The following is a 19,110-nucleotide window of genomic DNA, read 5'->3' as shown; positions in this document are numbered from 1 at the left end:
AACAGCAGCATGTACCTCATGTCCTGTATGAGAGACACACGGAGAGACGGCATCGATATGGAGCTGTCAGACTTCCTCCTCTCAGCAACATGTGGCGCTGTTCAGGAGAACGAAGGGTGTTTTAGAGACACTATGTGTGTGTGTGTGTGTGTGTGTGTGTGTGTGTGTGTGTGTGTGTGCTTTACATGGTGACTCAGGCTGCTGCTCCAGCTTCTCCTCCCGGGCCTGGTAGTGTAGCAAGTGGGACCACAGGGCAGACTTCCCCTGGAGGTCAGAGGTCACAGTAAACACGCAACAACATGACATATTCACTGAACACAGTAACCAGGAAGTGATTTCAGCATGTTCATAAATACCTGATTAACCACAGTGTGTTTATATAACAATACAACAGATTATCATAACTGTGGTGTGTGTGTGTGTGTGTGTGTGTGTGTGTGTGTGTTTGTGTGCTGACCCGTTTGACCTGCAGCCCATGGCTCCAGATCCTCTCCAGCAGGTCACACAGACTGGCGATCAGAGTGTTCTCCTCCAGTCCTGTGATGTTGGCCTCCCCATGACCCAGCTCCACCGCCTCCCGGCCCATCTTCTCCACCAGCATTCGCTTGGTCTGTCTCACACACACACACACACACACACACACACACACACACACACACACACACACACACACACACACACACACACACACACACAGTTCATGGTCTAAAGAGAAGCCTGGGGCTGATATGATCACTGTAACTTATAATTATAATTTATATAATAATAATAATAATAATAATAATAATAATAATAATAATAATAATAATAATAATAATAATAATAATAATCAATAAATATAATTTATATGATGAGCATTAGAATGATAGATTCTGGCTCCAATTAATAATCAACATGTTTTGTATGTTGGTCTGATGAGTCCAGAAAAAAGAACAAAGACCGTCTGAGCCCTGATCAGGGATCAGGTCACGAAGAGTCCCTGACTGATGAAGGTCGGCTCACTGCTGCATTATGTACTTCACCTTCATGTGGTTGTGTACTTCACCTTCATGTGGTTGTGTACTTCACCTTCATGTGGTTGTGTACTTTACCTTCATGTGGTTGTGTACTTTACCTTCATGCGACACTCCTTGAGCAGCCCCTCCACAAACTTCCAGTTGGTCTGTGCGATGACGGCTGGAGACAGATCAGACAGTTTGGGCTGTCTCAGGTTCTTCCCCAGGCTGCGGGCCTCCTGCATGTACTTCTGAACAACACAACACACACTCTGATCAGGCATGAACAACACAACACACACTCTGGTGTTAACCTCAGTGACACACAGAACAACCAGCTGTGTGTTTCCCTGCTGTCACTATAGGCAACACAAATGAAGCTGAGTGATCAAACTGTGACGAGGAAGATTAACCCTCAGTGACCTCATTAACCTTTTAACCTGATTTTTTATTTAAACTGAATTCTCTTCATTTAGGAACAAAACTTCACATCACTGTTCATTTTGAATTAACCAATTAACAGAGCAAACATTCAGAATTCGTAATAGTAATAATAATATTATTAATAATGATGTAATAGTAAAGGTGATAATATTATTAATGATGCAATATGAATTGTGATATTATTATTAATTATGTAAAAAACAACAACGATAATATTACTAATGAGATAATAATAATGGTGTCTTAAGTAATGGTTAAAAAGTGTTTTGAGAAGTAACCATGACCACGACCTTTGACCTTTAGCCACCAAAACCTAATTAGTTTGTCGAAGTGAACGTTTTTACTAAATGTGAAGAAGCTCCATCAAGGCGTTTACTGGAATATCATCTCCATGAGAATATGGCTCTGGACCTGTCTGTCGCTGTTATAAAAAACAACTGTGTTGTAATTGGCTGTAATACAACACAGCCAATCACAGCACTGTGCAGGTGTTCACAGAGAGCAGCTAATAACTCAGTGTAATAATTCAGTAAAACTGCTCTGAATGTGTGAAGAATTATTAAATCAGCTGGGGGCGGCCCGGTAGTCGAGTGTGTGAGTGCAAGACGCTTTTAGCAGGCAGTCACTGGTTCGACTCCCAATCAGTCTGACTCTTTCCTGCATGTCATTCCCCTCTCTCTACCCCCTTCCCTGTCAGTCTCCACTGATCTATCATAAAGGCACAAAAAGCCCCCCCCCAAAAAAAAGATGAAATCTGCTGTTGTCTCTGCTGACTAAAAACATAAACACATTTGTTTTTGCTCCCATGAGTTGAAATTAAAGGGGGGGTGGGGGTGGATCAGAAATCGAGTCAGTACTCTGTGTGACCACCATCGGACTCCTGCAGTGTGACAGAGTTGATATGGTTGTTGATTGTTGGTCTGCTCCTCTTCGGTGTGAAGCTGCAGGATATTGGCAGGAAGTGGTTCGCGCTGCCCTACGCACAGATCCAGATCATCTCACACATGCTCAGTGGATCACATGTCAGGTGACGACACGGGTCATCAAACAACTGGGATGTTTTCAGCTTCCAGGAACTGTGAACATGATGCTGCAACATCAGGCAATGGCAGCAGGTGTGTGTGTGTGTGTGTGTGTGTATCTTTTGTGCTTATATAAAAAGTCTTAGATCTTTTATTTCAACTCATGAGAACGTGGGACAAAAACTAAAGTGTCTTTGTTTGTGTTTGTGCCACCATCTCTGATTCACAGGAAACAGCAGTAGCAGTAGCAGTTTATCTCCTTGTTCACTGCTCATTCCCTTTCCACCATATCAGAGCTGGGTTTGTATCCAAGTTACTGTTAATACAAACATAACACTTCCTACAGCTGCCTTTCACATTAAGTGTATAACTGGTGAAACATGGGGTGGCTTTTATTGTGAAGCAGCCACAGGAAACACGACAAACTTTTCACAATAAGGCATTTTTTCCATCAGCAGCTCAGTTTTAAATTTGCACAGGTGTAACACAACAGACACACACACACACACACACACACACACACACACACACACTGCAGTGACACACTTGCTGCACAGGGAATACACTGCACAGACCCGTTCAGTGAACCAGGTTAGGGACAGGTGGGAACCCCGGCTAAGAGTGTGAGGAGTGGATTTGGGGGTGGAATTGGGGGTCAAGCTGGGGGTTGAGGGGGTCTGTGAGGGGGAGTCCACACTTGCAGTTCCTCCACATACCAGGCAGGACGCAGAGGCAGATTTTTTAGGCGGTTTGAGAGGTGGAGGGGAAGCATTGTCCCACTCCCAAAAAGCCATGGAGTTCTGCAGGACCACACAGCCCTCCACCTGCTGAGGGGGAGGAGGGGCACGACCGGCACGGGGCGCACGAGCAGACGGCAGATGAGAGAAACAAAAGGAAAGAACGGAAAAGAAAGCAGAGAAGGCAGCATGCACATGAAGAAAGAAGAACTGAAATCAACAGGAGTTCAGGGGCAGAACAAAGACAAACAGAAATATGATGAATACACAGAACCGGAGGGGGTGGGGGGTGGGGTGGGCTACCTCTTTCAGACCGTTGTCCAGGTTCAGATGCTCTGTCTGCTGTCTGTGGCGGTCTTTCCTTCGCTGAGCTGTCGCCGTTCTGTGATGAGACCACCTGCAGATCAAGAATCAGATGACTGTAAAACCTCCACAAAAAGCTGCATCACTGCATCGCTGGATCACTGCATCACTGCATCGCTGGATCACTGGATCACTGGATCACTTGTTTGACAGAAGACGACTCACTTGTTGGTCGGCCCTGCGTTGAGCACGTCGGCCTGCAGTTTGGGGAAGAATCCCTGCTCGTATTTGCCCTGACCGATCTTCATGTCCAGCAGATGAGGATGGATAGCCGTGTGGTCGATCTTCATCAGCCGCTGCTCGATGGCCTGAGCTGCAGGACGACAAAACATGAAACCACTCAGACTAGAAAACTTCAACTGAAATGTGGTCATAGAATAAACACAAGTCAATTTAGAGTTATAGTGTTGGAGGTAATATAAAATATATAAATATAAATATGAAAATATCAATATAAAGAGAGAATACAAACCAAATACATGAATAAAAGACATATAAATATAAAAATACAAAGAGAGACTATAAACTAAATATAAAAACATAAGAATATAAATGTAAAGAAGGACTATAGCCCAAACATATAAATAGAAAATAAAAATGGCAATTTAAACAAAATATAATTTTTATATTTATTTATATAAAAATCTCTCTCTCTCTCTCTCTCCCCCCCCCCCACAGAGAGAACACATAGACTGACTCCTCCCTCTGTATCCTTCACATGTCTTATCTTCTCTCATGACAGCAAACGCACCACATCCTCATCTGTGTTTGATTGTTGTTGGACTGTCTGTGTGTCAGACTGGAGTTGTGTGACAGCAGCTGCAGTGTTACTGTGTTGTGTTGTGAGCAGTGAGAGGGCAGGTGGAGGGAAAGGTTGTCTGTACCCGCACACACCATCAACCCCAACATGACCTCACCTTTAGCAGTCTGACCTCACTCTCACCTCAGTCTGACCTCACTCTTACCTCACTTTGACCTCACTCTGACCTCACTCTGACCTCACTGACCTCACTGACCTCAGTCTGACCAAAGAGAGAGAGAAAAACAGTCTGAACAAACACTCCTGCTGCAGGACGGTGTCAGGAGTGTGTGTGTGTGTGTCACTGAGCTGATCTGTGGAGGGAGTGACGGAGGAGGATGCTGATGATTTAAACTCTGATAACAGCTGATGACTGATGCTGTGAAGGTCGGGCTGACTTATAACCACGACCTTACGTCTCCCCCTCCCCCGTGGACAAACCTCTCCTCTGACATGAACTGCTCACACCCTGCTGAGCTCACCAGACTCCTTGAGGATGGAGCACCTCTGGTAGCTGGAGGACCGGAGGCTGGGGGCACGGACGTTGTAGAGGCGGGCCTTGTCGATGCGAGCATCAAAGACGCGGAGCAGCGGCTCCTTCTCCTCCCACTGAGACATGATTTTGTTATCGATGAAGGTGGCAAACATCTGCGTCTCGATGAAGTGTGAGAGGAAGGGCAGGTAGGGCTCCGGCTGGTCCGACAGGAACGAGGCCTGGGAGATGCACAAACACACATTCTGTCAAACATGCGACAAAACGTGGGTGAAGAAGAGCTGCTCCACCTGTCATCAGCTCCTTACTGCTCCTTCATTAACACAGAAGAACATCAGTTACCTCCACTGAACCACAACCTCCACAGTGACACAGAAAGTCACACACATATTCATCCATGATGGACAATTCTAAAAGCAGCAGTGAAGATGTAAACGTTGTTCACCACAGACGACAGTGTCCACAGTGAGCAGGAGGACAGGCAGTGTGACACTGAGCGCAGCTCATGGTTCATCACAACAGACACACAACACAAGTCAAACAACGCACATAATTCACTTATACCCAGAATATTTATGTTTTAATTTTATATTAGGGCTGTCAGCATTAAGAGATTAAGGACCGAGCATAACGTTTTGGTTTTTTTTATCGTGTTAATCACATGCAGCCAAAGATTCTTTATTTTACACCATCACTGTTGCTGTTAACAAAGATTCTAGAGTGCTATGTTCTATAATCAATAGCTGCTACTATTTTGACCCTTTGACCAACCCTTACTTGTTGTCAAGCTGCCACAGACACTTCCCACAAAGATTTTACATGGCGGAGCAACATACTTCATGGTAAGTCACGTTTACGGGAGCAAAAGGGGACGGTCCTGTCTGCATAAAGGGGCGTGCCGGGAGTCCATAAGTGTTTAAATCCAATGTCTGAATTGTCATTGGTGAAGATCAAATGAGTTGGAAAATAAAAATATAACTTACCCAGAGCTTGTCTACGGATAAATAAATGATCAGACATCTTCATAATTACACATCAGACAATGTTAGCTTCTAGCTCAGACAGAGTGACGGTTATGTGTTGTCAAGAAAGAGAAAACAGTTCTGAAAAAAATCAATTCATTCATTTGACAGCTCGATTTTATATATTATAACATTTGTATTTTAATATTTCCTCTCTGTGCAGTCAGAAGACACACACACACACACACACACACACACACACACATTTCCTGTGTTTGTATTTGAGTTCATCACCTTGTCGAAGTTGTGCATCTGCTCCCTGTTGGTGAGCCAGGACTCCAGGTCTGGGGCACTCTGGATCACAAAAGCTTCATAGTCAGCAAACATGGTGGTGAAGCGGCTGGCGAACACCTCCCTCAGCTGGACGTTCAGCTTGGCGTTCCTTAGCTCCTCCTCCTCAGTTGCTGTCCTGCCCCCCTGCCTGTCAGTCACCTGAGCTTTGACTCCAGCCCTCAGGGCGTCCACGCGGGCCACGGTCACGCCGGTGCGTTTGGTCAGCGCCTGCAGTCTCTCCAGGGTGGCATTTCTCTGCAACAGCTCCAGCACAGCGAGCTCCTCTCCAGCCAGGTTGCCATTACGCCCGTCGTCCTCCAGCTGCTGGAGGGCGGCAGCCTTACGCTCTCTGCTTGGTGTGGAGGGGTTGCTGCCGGGACTGCTGCGGGTCCGTGGCGGGGCCCCCGTGTTGGCAGGAATGCCGAAGCTGACCAGTACCTCGCTGAGCTCCTGGATGAACTCAGTCCTGTTGGGGAACTGGGGGAAGTCCTCTGGAAGCTCAATGCAGTGGTTGTCGATATCCACAAAACACAGGTTGGCCTGGGGCAAGGGAACACTTTAATGTTACAACAATACAGCTCAGGAACAGACAATAACAATAATCTAAAAAAAAAAAAAAAACACATCACAAACAGAAGATAAAAACCTGTTGGAGGTAAAAACAGGAGCTGGGTCAGGGAGCTAGGACCAGTACTAACAGGAGACATGAAGAGGACAGATGGTTTCAGGAGGAACGAAGACGGTGTGATGACAGAGATCAACCTCAATCTGACATGATGGAGTTAGCATCACACCCTCACAGGGAATTAAAGCCAAACCTCTGATCTGCAGGGCCTCACTGAACCATGCAGACGGGACTGACTGTGCACATGACAGACATACTGCAAATTCTAGTGGACTGAGGTCAGACACCGGTGTGTGGTGTGTTCACGCTCTGGAGAGGAGTTCGACATCCGACTGTCGGCTCCCAAACACACTGCGAAGCACCAGCTGTGAAGATCAGAGCTAGGATCAAATGATGATCAAATGTGGAACAGATAAAGGACCAGATGAAGCAGGAAGCTCCCACAGGACAGGAAACACCTCAACACAACGACAGGTTTCAGCTGGTGGACATTATCAGACAGGACAGTCTGAAGAGGAGCAGTTCAGTCTGGAGACACAGGTCAAGACAGCAGGATCATCTATCAGATGCCTGGAAGAAATCAACCACTGGGTGGCAGCAGAACATCTTTAAAATGTTGAAATGTGGTGATGGGTTCTAAGGCCCAGAGGAGCTGGTCTGTGAGTACCTGGAGTCCAGATCACTATAAACTAGTGAATAGATTTAAAGCCTAGTAATGGTGAACTTTAGCATTGTGGTAATAAACTGACAACTGCACATACAGGTAGAAAAGTGGTAACAGTGCCATGTTATCTTGTCTGCAGTGCAAACATGACTGATGTTATCTGACATCAAATGTAGAAGAAGGCCAGGGTTCATAAGGACAAACCTTGTCCCACATTAATTCACCAGTTACATTCATAGTTCTCTGATTCACTCCACTTTCATCATCAGCTGATTTCTAGGCCACCATCACTTCAAAGGATCAAAGCCGGGGGGGGGGGGGCAGCAGCTTCCTGAGCTGGAGGGGACAATTACAGTCCATATGTAATGTGCTGGATTAACAAGCACTGGGAGTCGGGGATGTCAGCAAAGCCGGACGCCAGAAAGCCTGATGTTCTGCTTTGTTAGGGCCTTATCTCACCTTAACACATGAATACACACCCACACCCACACACACCCACACCCACACACACACACACACACACACAATGCTGAATACTGACTGAAATCCTCACTGTCTGACTGCTGGAGCTGAAATAAAAAGAAAATCCACCTCAGAGTCTGATTCCAGGTGAAAAATAAGTGATTCCCTGTCCAATTGCATGGTCTGTGTGTGTGTGTGTGTGTGTGTGTGTGTGTGTGTGTGTGTGTGTGTGTGTGTGTGTGTGTGCTACTTTCATACTTTTATCCAAGGTGCTTGGAGGCTGCACTACTGTTGCACCTGCTGTTACTAAGCAACCAAAACCTTTCAACTGGATGTTGAAAGTCACTGGATGGAAAGAGTGAAACAAGTCCTGTGGAGGTGATTAGTTAATTCTGGTAACGCGACCTGCTGCGTTTAAAAGTTACGATTTTTCCATCATGTGCACATGGACAGGTGCATCGCACACTGGTCGTGAGTGCGCCGTATCTCCTGCTCTTCCTTCGGTGTTGGTCTTGAACAGGTTGTGTTGTCAGCAGCTCTGAGTCCTGACTGTGCTGAACACAACCACAGGACTTAAACACTGCATTTCCACACTGCAGCACTAATTAAGTCTCATCTTCTCTTATGTTGTTTCACTATAGTTGTGGGAACCCTCTGAACCTTCTCCTAACTCAGCACACCTTGACCATCAAATCCAGAGTCTCAGCTCAGGGACCTGGTCTGTGGTCTGACCTGGACACCAGAGAAAGTCCGGGGCTACCGTCCCTTGTTCACAGAATATGTTTAGCTTAGCTTAGCATAAAGACATTTAGCAGGAGGAAAAACCTTTAAACCTCATGTGTTTCCCGCCTTTATGCTAATGTTATGAATTTTTTCATGTAAAGAAAGCAAATTAGCTGTGAGGCCCGAGCTAACAGCAGTTTGAACCCAGGAGACAAGTTCAGATACGACTTCTATCCCAGGTTAAATAAAAATTTTAAAAATCTCCTTATACTTTCATTAGGGTAAAAATAACTTTAAATATCTGTGGACCAGATACTCGTGTTAAACATTTATAACTACCAACAACAAGTCGGGTGGCTGCGTACCTCCTGAGGAAGCTCTAGCTTGGAGCGGTCAGTGCCCTCCTTGGACTGCAGGCCCATGAGGTAGGGAACAGGAGCATCCAGGAAGTGGAGGAGGGAGGCTGGCAGGATGGGAACATAGACGTGCTGCCACTGAAAGGGGAAGAGCAGGGTGGTGATGCCCTCTGCCACCGTCATCAACCGTTGGTAGTCTGAGAGTGAGAGAGAAATGATGAGGACACAGATCTGAAGTGTCTCTCTAGGTTCAGGAAGAAGAAACACTTTTTTTTTTATCTGATGAACCTGATGAAGAGGAGCCTGAGGAGCTCTTTTCCACGGGTGTCTGACATCAGTCTGACTTCATCACAGTCAAAGAGGAAACAGTTCAGATTAAAGGTCACAACAGCTACATTTGATCACACAGGTGAGTAAGAACCTGCTCTGAATGAGCCTGATGATAAAGGTCAGACTTATTTCATCATCAACAGTCATTGGACCAAGTTTCATGTCTCTGACTCATTGCAGCAAATTGAGCATAGACATAAGATGGCAGATAATGATGAACAGGCCACGCCCACATGCGTCAGTTAATATGTCACTTCAGATTTTGGTAAGTACCCGCCCCCAGGCCATCTTCACCTAAGGTACCAGGGTTTGAGGTACACGTTCTTGGTATTTGTGGCGTCCCCTACGGGTCAGGCTCAAAATGTTTTGTTTACCAAGAGAATATCTACCAAGATTTAGGATGATTGGACAAATCGTTAATGAGTTATGGCCAATCTCCTGCTAAGCCCTGCCCCCTTGTGAAGTTTATTGGTTGATAGCTTGAAAACTTTGTGTAGTTCATGTGCAAAAGCTGACAACTTTTTCTCAGTAGCTTCAGAACTACACCGGTTCTCAGCTTCTCCCACTGTGAAGAAACCACTGTGAAGAAACTGGCAGCGGATGAAGCTGTTTTCATGGCAGCTGATGTTAGCATAGCAGGCTGCCTTTAGCACTGAGCTCAGAGTGTCAGATGAGTTAGTGTTAGAGCCTCACAGATCTGTAGCTGTTCATCCATCAGGTCTGAACAGGCTGAGGCTTCACACACACACACACACACACACACACACACACACACACACACACACACACACACACACACACACACAGAAAGTCTGACTCAAACACTCCTGTTTTCATGTCGCAGCACATCCCTCCAAACCTGTTCCCTTCACACTCACCCACCAGGATCAGTCTCAGTGTCTCAGCTTGGCTCAAACAGACACACACACACACCCCTCTCCTCACACAGTGTGGCCTCATGGGTAATCGTAACCACGATGAGAGGTTTTATCTTTTCTCCAACTAATTCATCAGTTTCATGACAGACAGATGAAAACAGGACTGACTCATCTTGATCTTTGACATTTGCTGCGTTGTCAAACAAACATGACAAGTACAAACGCCTGTGATCAGTGAGCAGGAACTCCTTTAAACCCTGATCTGATATGGTAAAGCCTGGCGCTGCTGAGCGCTGCTGCACGCTGCAGCAGCAGGATGGGACGCGTCGAGTCATTGTGAAACTGTAACAGTTCATCAGGTACTGATAAAGACTGCAGCTCCCATTCAGAGGGGAAGAGCAGCTGACATCAGCTGATCTTCAGATGCAAAGACGGCAGAGAGCCGCTCCGTGATAATGTTGTAGCATCACAGATCAGATACTGAGTCTGAATATTACTGTGGAAGGAAGATTAAAAAACACACAATGACTTAAAGGAAACCAACCAGGACATGAGGCTGGACCTGGCAGCCTCCACCTGCTCCCTCTACTGATAAAACCCTGGTCTGGTCTCAGGTACTCCAATGATGCTAGACCTGGCCTTCTGCATGTTTCCTTGTTCTTCTTTATAATACAAGGTTCTGTGTTTTTACAGAGGTGGGTTCTGGGCGTTGCCCAGACCATGAAAAACATATACACATCATGGTGGAGTGACCCAGTGGTAACAGGTAAGTGTTTCCAACACGTGAAGTGAAAGGTGTTGATGAAAAAACCTCTTCCTGTTCACTGAACCTCAGTATGTGACAAATAATCAGTCACAGCTTCATTTACACTGTAACATAATATACAACAATATATACTGATATCAGACCCCCCCATGATGATATCATATATGGTGGTATTTGGGCTGGACTGTACCAGGTTAATAAATTTGGGTATTACCCAGGCTCAGAGCCAGGGCTGAAAGAACTGCACTGAAGCCTCATGTTCTCCTACATGTTGACAGCCCATCAGGTGTGAGGAGAACACGTAGGAGTGGGGTAGGGGGTGGGGGTGTGGATGACTGCATGTTGACTGATCATGAGGAGCGTGGGAATAAGTGGCAGCTCAGCATCTCAGCACCTCCATCAGCAATAATCAGTCACCACATCACAGCAGCTTTTTATTTCATGCTCAAAGTGTCACTGAGAAGAGACACACATGACACCACACTGAGGACGACACCACACTGAGGACGACACCACACTGAGGACGACACCACACTGAGGACGACACCACACAGAGGACGACACCACACATAGACAATAATTCAGGGGAACCCACTAACACAGCAGAACCCACTTGTACAGGTGAACCCAGTAATATAGGAAAACCCACTAATACAGCAGAACCCAGTGATATAGGAGAACCCACTAATACACGTTCACTGTCCAGATGTTGTTCCTGTGTCCCTCACACCACAGCCTGTCTCTAAATTTGATGTGACAAGTTAAACACTGAGCCTTTATGCTAACCATGTTCTCACTCCACCCACTAATAAAGGAGAACCCAGTAATACAGGAGAACCCACTACAGTCAAACAGTGTCACCTTTGGCCGACTGACAGCCCAGAATCACTCCCTCTACAGAGTAGCCAATAAGATTACAGCATCTAATCTACAAAGCCGCGGGTCCAGAGACACACAAGCTCACAATGTGTTGTGAGGACACAACACAGAAAACACAACATGAATGTGTAACCTGGACACCCAGAATCTGCTCAGACCTGGCAGCACCTTGTGAGTCTGTGTGTGTGTCTCAGATGTGAGCGTGACGACACACAGACACACACCATGTGCTACAGTGAACATGTTGGTTCAGTATCAGCCAGGAGCTCAGTGAGGAGGGAGCAGCGTTCTCTGGTTCTCTCCAGGAGCAGCACCTCTTACACAACATGCTGCAGACACAGGGTTTTATTTTGGGGTTGTGGGTCTGTGTGGGTCTCTGTGCGTCTGTGTGTGAACATGACTCATCCTGCTCAGAAGATAAACAGGCTGCAGAGAGAGTGTGTGTGTGTGACAGAGGCAGAGGAAGGTGATCTCAGTCCATACAGTGGTTCAAAGGTAACACAACCAACACACACACACACACACACAGACTGCAACAGTCTCACTGCAGCTGTGAATAATGGATGAAGGGAAACAGAAGGAGGAAGATCTGATCACATGGAGCTGAGGCTTCAGAGTCTTCATCATCATTTGACACCATGTCTCCATTTTTAGAGGGAAGAACAAAACAAGTACAAAACCTTTAATCTGAAGAAACAACAATGACAACACCATATTTAATATATATTAAAATCAACTGTGGAGGAAGACTGCTCTGAAGGTGGAGGTACTGTGACTAACAGGTGTCATTGGCTGATATATTGTGTCATCAGAGGTTTGTGTTGTGGTCTGACTGAAATAAAGGTCTGTACAGATGTTCAGACACTCCTGTCAGTCTGCGTGACTTCATGTTTGCACCAGATGTGAGTTTTGTTTTACTCTCTCGGTCCAGATCAAAATAGAAAATAGTTTGAAAGCAACTCTGAACTAATTTAAATACCATTTAAACTTTTGAGAAGCTGCAGCGCCATCAACTGGAAACAACCCATCATGTGGAGGTGGACTTACCCTGCGAGTACAGGAGGATCTGCATCTCCAGCAGGGTGCAGGTGAACACCTGGACCAGGTTTTCCACTCCCAACAGACTGAAGGCCTCAGCCAGGGGGAAGTCGGCCAGGGGCAGCTCCCCCAGCCCGGGCCTCTGGGTCACGATGGGCTCGTACACACCATGGAACTTGAGCGTGCGGCCCGGGGCGGGCAGCGGCACCTCGTACAGGATGTTGTAAATGTAGCTCTCCAGTGGCAGCGGGGGGGCAGTGGCTACTGTGACAGCTCTGTGCACCTGTGACAGGAAGTGGCGGCAGGCGTGCATGAACGGCATGGGGGTGATCAGACACAGTGCTTTGGACACGTAGAGGGTGTCCCGCGATGAGTCGTAGCCGCCCGCCGCACGGGATGAAGCTGAGGCAGATGAGGAGGTGGGGGAGTCGGCCTCGTCTAAACTGCTGGCCAGAGAGTCCATGCTGGAGGAGGAGGAGGAGGAGGAGGAGGAGGAAGGGGGGTTGGGGGAGGCGTGCTCTGCATTGTGCATCTGGTAGAGGGTCTGCATGGCAGAGCAGATCTGTGGGCTGGTCACCTCCTCGTAGAAGGTGTGCACGAAACCGTAGGTCCGAGAGCCGTCCTCCTTGGTGATGATGAAGGAGTGAAACCGAGGAAGACGCTGGTCCGCCTGCGTCCGGAAAGACAGGCCTTTCGGCATACACAGCTGCAGGGAGAGGAGCAGAGACAGGTTTCAGCTCGTCCTCAGTGTCACTGGTCTGTGGGGCGGGTCGCAGCGCGCACTTTCTGATTCTGCCATTGGGAGGCGCAACAGCTGGACATATTCTAACGCTACACACACACTGGCTTTAAACTACAAACAAGGGAAACAAGTGAAAAGACAAAGAGAAAAATCTAAACTGGTTTATTTTTCCTCAGGATCATCCACTGATTCTTCTTCTAATTTCTCACCACATGGTGGCGCTGTTGCTAACACTTCTGAGTAAATGAGGCAGTGACGTATGGAGAAGCTGTTCACCTTTGTAGTTTTTGAGATATTGATGTTTTGTCATGTTCAGCTCATTCCTCAGCTGTGACAGATATCTGAACACCTCACCTGCTCAGCATCCAGCTCTGCAACCAGGTTTCACTCTGCAGGTGAGAAGTGACCGGTCAAGGAACATTATTGTGTGACTGCTGTCAACAATCGCACAATAAACTCATTGAATAAGAAACATGTTGACTTGTGATGGGGACTGGCACATTGTTTACCGTTTCCTGACATGGTTCAGACCAAGGGACTGATTATTAAAAAATGATCGGAACAGATTAAAGGTTCTGTCTGTGAGTTTTCTCTGCTGCTGGTTGTGGTTTCTGGTCTGTTAGCATGCTAACTTCAGTAGAACAACAGACGTGACAGAGACAAGAGTTAACGTTGGTGTTTGTCTCCACCTCTGGAGACAGATGTTAATGAGTAAAGAATGAAGTTTTCTTCTAGACTGGTGAGTAAACCGCTGCTAATGCTAACGTTAGCTATGTAGCTGTAGAAAAAATAGCTATATGTGGGGAAACACACACACACACACACACACACACACACACACACAATGTTGATGTAAACACACAGTCAGCAGCAGTCTGCAATAAATCTCACTGCTTAGCCTCATTATGTTGATCAGGCCGCTGAACAGGAAGTGAGCCGCTCTGTGCCAACAACACACACAAACAAGTGTGTCAGGGCGCACTCTTCCACAGACACATACTCAGCAAACAGGATACACATGTATGAGAGTGAAAGTCAGACACACACACACACACACACACACACACAGGCCTGAGGACCTGATTGTATTATGAGTCATGTATCTCACTGATCAGCACTGACAGATCCTCTCTCCTCCTCAGCCCCCATCTGACATCAGTCATCAACACCACATCTTTTATTTTTTATCTGTTGTAGGAGCCGGGGCGCATTCAGGATCGTTGAGCAACATTAATGTGACAGAGAAGAAGACATGATGTTCCTGTGTGAACAAACACACATCTGACCTCTAGAGTCACAGCCTAAAGTGATTCAGCTGTTTAATGAGGAGCAGAGGAGGAGCGCATGGTTTATAGTTTATAGAGCAGGGAAACATACAGAAGACAGAAGAGATTTTATCTGTTGGTTAACTGGAGGTTAACTTGATGTTAACTGCTGGTTAACTGGAGTCAACTGGAGCTCTCAGTAGACATATGGTTCAACTGGACACAGTAAGAAAAACTGACATTCAGCTTTTCATCAATGCACACGGTGGTGGTGATGGAGACCTGAGTGAAGTGATTCTCAGTGAGGTGTCTCAGGTGTAACAGCACCTGAACAGGTGACAGGTGTGTTTACAGTGTGTGTGTAAAGACATCAAAGGTGCAGAACAGAGCCGGAGCTGATAAATCTTCTACAGAGTCATGTGACCTGAGATTGAATGCTGATTGGACCCTTTTCCATTGCTGACAAAAGTCTGATGTTGGTGTTTTTGAGCAGTGGAAGAGGAGCTTCAGGTGTCAGGTGTCACTGCTGTCTGTCTCCATCCTGACGAAGACGAGAACCAGCTGAATTATTGAACAGAGCTGACACCAGGGCAGGAGGAAGAGGAGGCAGTGACCTTCAACACACACACACAAACACTGTACATACATATATTATTATTATATTCTTATCTATTATTTATGCTTTTCTTAAGTATCTGTTACTGACATTTGCAGTTTTTTTTCTCTTGCACTGTCACTTTACTGCTGTAACACTGCACATTTCCCCACTGTGGGATTAATAAAGGCTCTCTTTGTCTTTGTCTTAATCTTAATCTTACATCGACATGGATGTTGTTCCTGTCACTGCACTGACAGAGCCTCATTAAACAATCACACTTTCTAAAAACAAATTCAAGGATTTTTCAATAACTCTCAAGGTCATATTTTGGGAAATAGAAGGACTGAACTTTGACTTGAGGTAAAAAAAATAAATAAATAATCCCTGTCATTTCTGTAATGTCATCTTCATCGTCCTCCTCTTCATCATGTGAGACAGTGATGGATCCAGACAGATCTTTGATTTTTCACCACTTCTTAAAACATGAAGCTCGTTCTTTCATCTCAGTCGGCTCCAGAGGTTTTGTTCATGTTCCTGTCTTTTATATGAAGCTGTTCACAGGCCCATAACCCATAATCCACCAGGGTGTGTGAGTAACTGTGTTGGATTCTTGTTCTGTTGATATAAATATGACACTGGGAGCAGGAACAGTTCAGACGGCATTGTTCTGTCTATTTTACACTAATCAGCTATACTCAATTAATCAAGAACTGAAGTCTGACCTGATTTAACCCCCACCTCAAAAAAACAAACAGGTCAAAGTCTAAATTAAACTTAATGATCCTGATGAGTTTATGGACGACGTTTCCTCACTGACTGATCTGTGTAGGGGAGTAGGGAGGGGCTTCATCACCTTACCCATGATCCCTTTAAAAGTCCTTAATCCAGGGCCTTGTAGCAGACACAGCAGCTCGTCATTAACGAGCTGACATAGGGACAGTCTGGTGTTTATGGAGACAGGACATTTAAAGGAGCCTGGTGGGAGGGGCTGACTGCTGACAGGTGGGGGGGCTGACAGCTCAGGCTCACCCTGGCTGCGTGGCAGTGTTACAGAAGAGTAGCCTGATGGTTTGCGGTTGTGTGATTATTGTGCGACCCATCATCTCTACAGGGGACACCTACCATGTTGACAGCATCCTGGTCGAAAGGGTTCCACTCCACGTTCTCAGGGTAACGCGCCAGAACTTTGGACTTAAACGTCCTCTTCAGGGGACTCTGCTCAAAGTTTTCACCTGGAGAGACGAGAACACAGAGGAGTCAGTGGCTGATGATGATGACGATGATGATGATGATGATGATGATGATGAATCTGTGTGGTGAGATGATCAGGGAGGTGTCAGACAGAAAATATATTAATGTGAAGCATGAGAGTCTGAATCTGAGTGAGGAAGACAGGTCCTCATCACCCAACCAGTCCTGGTCTGGTGTCACAGTCTGAGTATCAACCACCTTCATCCTCTGTCTTCTGAAGACTTCCCGCAGGCTAATGATCCACGTCACAAAGCTGGAGATCACACAGGAGGTAGTGTCTCAACCTGAGGACACTACTGAACCAAAGCAAGCAGAACCACAGACCAGGATCAGGACCATAAGGACGTTTTCAGGACAGAGGACAGACACCAGCATTCAGACTGAAGACTAAAGCACTGACAGCACCTCATCATCAGAGGAGCACTCTGTCTCTGTTTCCTGTTTCCTGTCTCCTGTCTGTCTCGGTCTCCGTTTCCTGTCACCTCTCTCCTGTCTCTGACTCTCTCTCTCTGTCCCTGTCTCCTCTCTCTGACCCCAATTTACAAAACTATTTTCAGTTTTTAATTCATTTGTAAAAACAAGTTTTCACTGTCGTTATTGAATACTGAGTTTATACTGAGTGAAACAGTGATTTTATCCATTTAAAATGAAATCTACAACACAAAGTGACTGAGGTAAAACACAAGCTGTGAGGTTTTCATATGTTCAGTGTATCAGTTCCTCATTAGCACAGTCTCTTCACTAAGTTTTCACACCCACTTCACTTCTAATGATGACGTCACGCCTGGATCATCAGCTGATTATTGATTTGATTAACCAATTAATCAATTGATTAAATGTCTAATGTAACTGATCACATGAGCTGAGTCACTTATATTTGATGCTGTTCTAACAGGTTCTGTCACTAAACCCTCTGAGAACAGATGAAGTTCCTCTTAACATTCCTTACAGCTGTTGAGCCTCAGTGAGGATCAGACTGGATAAACTGAGATCAAAACCAGTTCATTTCACTGGTCTGATGCAGCTGTCAGTGACCTGTGGAGGTGAGAGGCAATGCCACCTGGGCGACTCTGAACTGGAGCACAGGTGAGTTTCTCAGGTGTGTGGAGCAGCTGACAGAGTCAAAGCAGACAGACAGACAGTGTGAGGTGTAGCGCTCTTTACCTGTGGCTGCAGCACCTGGATCCCTGCCCTGGCGGTCTGCTTCCAGCCACTGGTACAGAGCTACGGACGAGCAGCATGCAGAGAAACATGGAGCACAAAACAAAGAACAAGGCAGTGTCAAACTGATGCACAGAGAAGCACATTAACAAATGACTGACACACACGACTAAACTGTGGAGAGACAGAGCAGTGATGGAGGTCACATGACCTGAGACATGAGCACCTGATGAGACTGTTGGTGAGTGACAGGTGTGTCAGTGATGGAGTGATGAGGTGGAGGTGGAGCTGATGGTTCAGAGTTAGTGAGCAGCTCTTCATAGTCAAACCAAGCAGAGCGTTTACACAGCAACAAACAGACCACATTTACATCACAGCTCCAGACGGTTTCTAGCCAATCAGAGACCACGTTATGACAGTTCACCTCCAGGTGGAGGTAGTTCTATTACTGACTGTTCATCGATCTGGTTCTTTACTCTGATTGGTTCTTTTTATTACCTTAAGACAAACAGGAAACATTGCTTTGTTCTCAGATATATTCCGTACATAAATGAACCCTGTTCAAACTACTAGTTACTTTTAAGCATGTTGGTGAAGGTTAGTTCACTCTGTGGCTCCAGCTGTGAGCACACTACACACAGCTGGAGCAACGACAGATGAGGTAGATGAGGTAAGATAAGATTCTTTATTGTCAGTGTACAAAAAACATACAACAAAACTCAGGTGCACTCGAGTACTGGACTCATAATATAAAGTACAAGCTAGGTGGTCGAAAGATGTTCATATCTCCACCTCTACGTGATCGACTTTCAGCAGATGTTTCAGGAGATGTTTCCACGGACATTTCAGCAGATGCTTCCAGATGCTTGTGTTTCTGCCTCACATACAAGTCTTGTTGCATTTGTGGTAACCAGCGTTGTGTAGCAATAACAAAGAGGAAATCTGTTTTCTCAATTTCTTCAGGCCCAGGAACATTGGTGTTTAACGGTGCTATGATCTTCAATGATTCAGCTGCAGGGTCCGTTTAATACCAGTTTTCAGTTTCAGGTTTCAGAAACATCTGAACTTGGTGTAAAAGATCCAGGAGATGTCTCAGATGTTCTGATTTGATGGAGCGATGCGGCCGGATAGAGACTGAGGAGACTCAACAGGCTTCTCTAATGCTGGACTAATAAGAACTGAACCAGCAGAGGCCAGAAACCATGTGGGTCTACACTGAGCTCC

At 46.0% G+C, this 19,110-nt stretch overlaps 1 protein-coding gene across 6 annotated transcripts in view; it reads right to left on the bottom strand.

The window, feature by feature from the left end:
* The window catches only part of dennd5b (DENN/MADD domain containing 5B), a 41,870-nt gene that overhangs the window by 7,255 nt on the left and 15,505 nt on the right, over positions 1-19,110 (bottom strand). For 2 of the 6 annotated variants that reach the window (XM_071503011.1, XM_071503008.1), the window contains exons 2-13: positions 17,890-17,949; positions 16,597-16,706; positions 12,879-13,575; positions 8,988-9,175; positions 6,110-6,688; positions 4,843-5,074; positions 3,727-3,874; positions 3,502-3,595; positions 1,115-1,246; positions 458-610; positions 186-264; positions 16-97 (exon numbers count right to left, since the gene is read on the bottom strand). In XM_071503011.1, coding sequence (XP_071359112.1) covers positions 16-97; positions 186-264; positions 458-610; positions 1,115-1,246; positions 3,502-3,595; positions 3,727-3,874; positions 4,843-5,074; positions 6,110-6,688; positions 8,988-9,175; positions 12,879-13,575; positions 16,597-16,706; positions 17,890-17,949 — 2,554 coding nt within the window. Of the gene's footprint in view, positions 1-15; positions 98-185; positions 265-457; positions 611-1,114; positions 1,247-3,177; positions 3,289-3,501; positions 3,596-3,726; positions 3,875-4,842; positions 5,075-6,109; positions 6,689-8,987; positions 9,176-12,878; positions 13,576-13,965; positions 15,395-16,596; positions 16,707-17,889; positions 17,950-19,110 lie in introns of those variants that run through there. The other 4 variants (XM_071503014.1, XM_071503010.1, XM_071503013.1 and 1 more) reach the window with 4 other exon arrangements.

This window comes from Trachinotus anak, unplaced genomic scaffold (assembly GCF_046630095.1).
Source record: "Trachinotus anak isolate AG129_WGS33_773 ecotype Australia unplaced genomic scaffold, CSIRO_AGI_Tana_v1 ptg000018l, whole genome shotgun sequence".
NCBI lineage: Eukaryota > Metazoa > Chordata > Actinopteri > Carangiformes > Carangidae > Trachinotus > Trachinotus anak.
The sequence above is the reverse complement of the archived record's forward strand: the minus strand, read 5'-3'. Positions and strand labels throughout refer to the sequence as shown.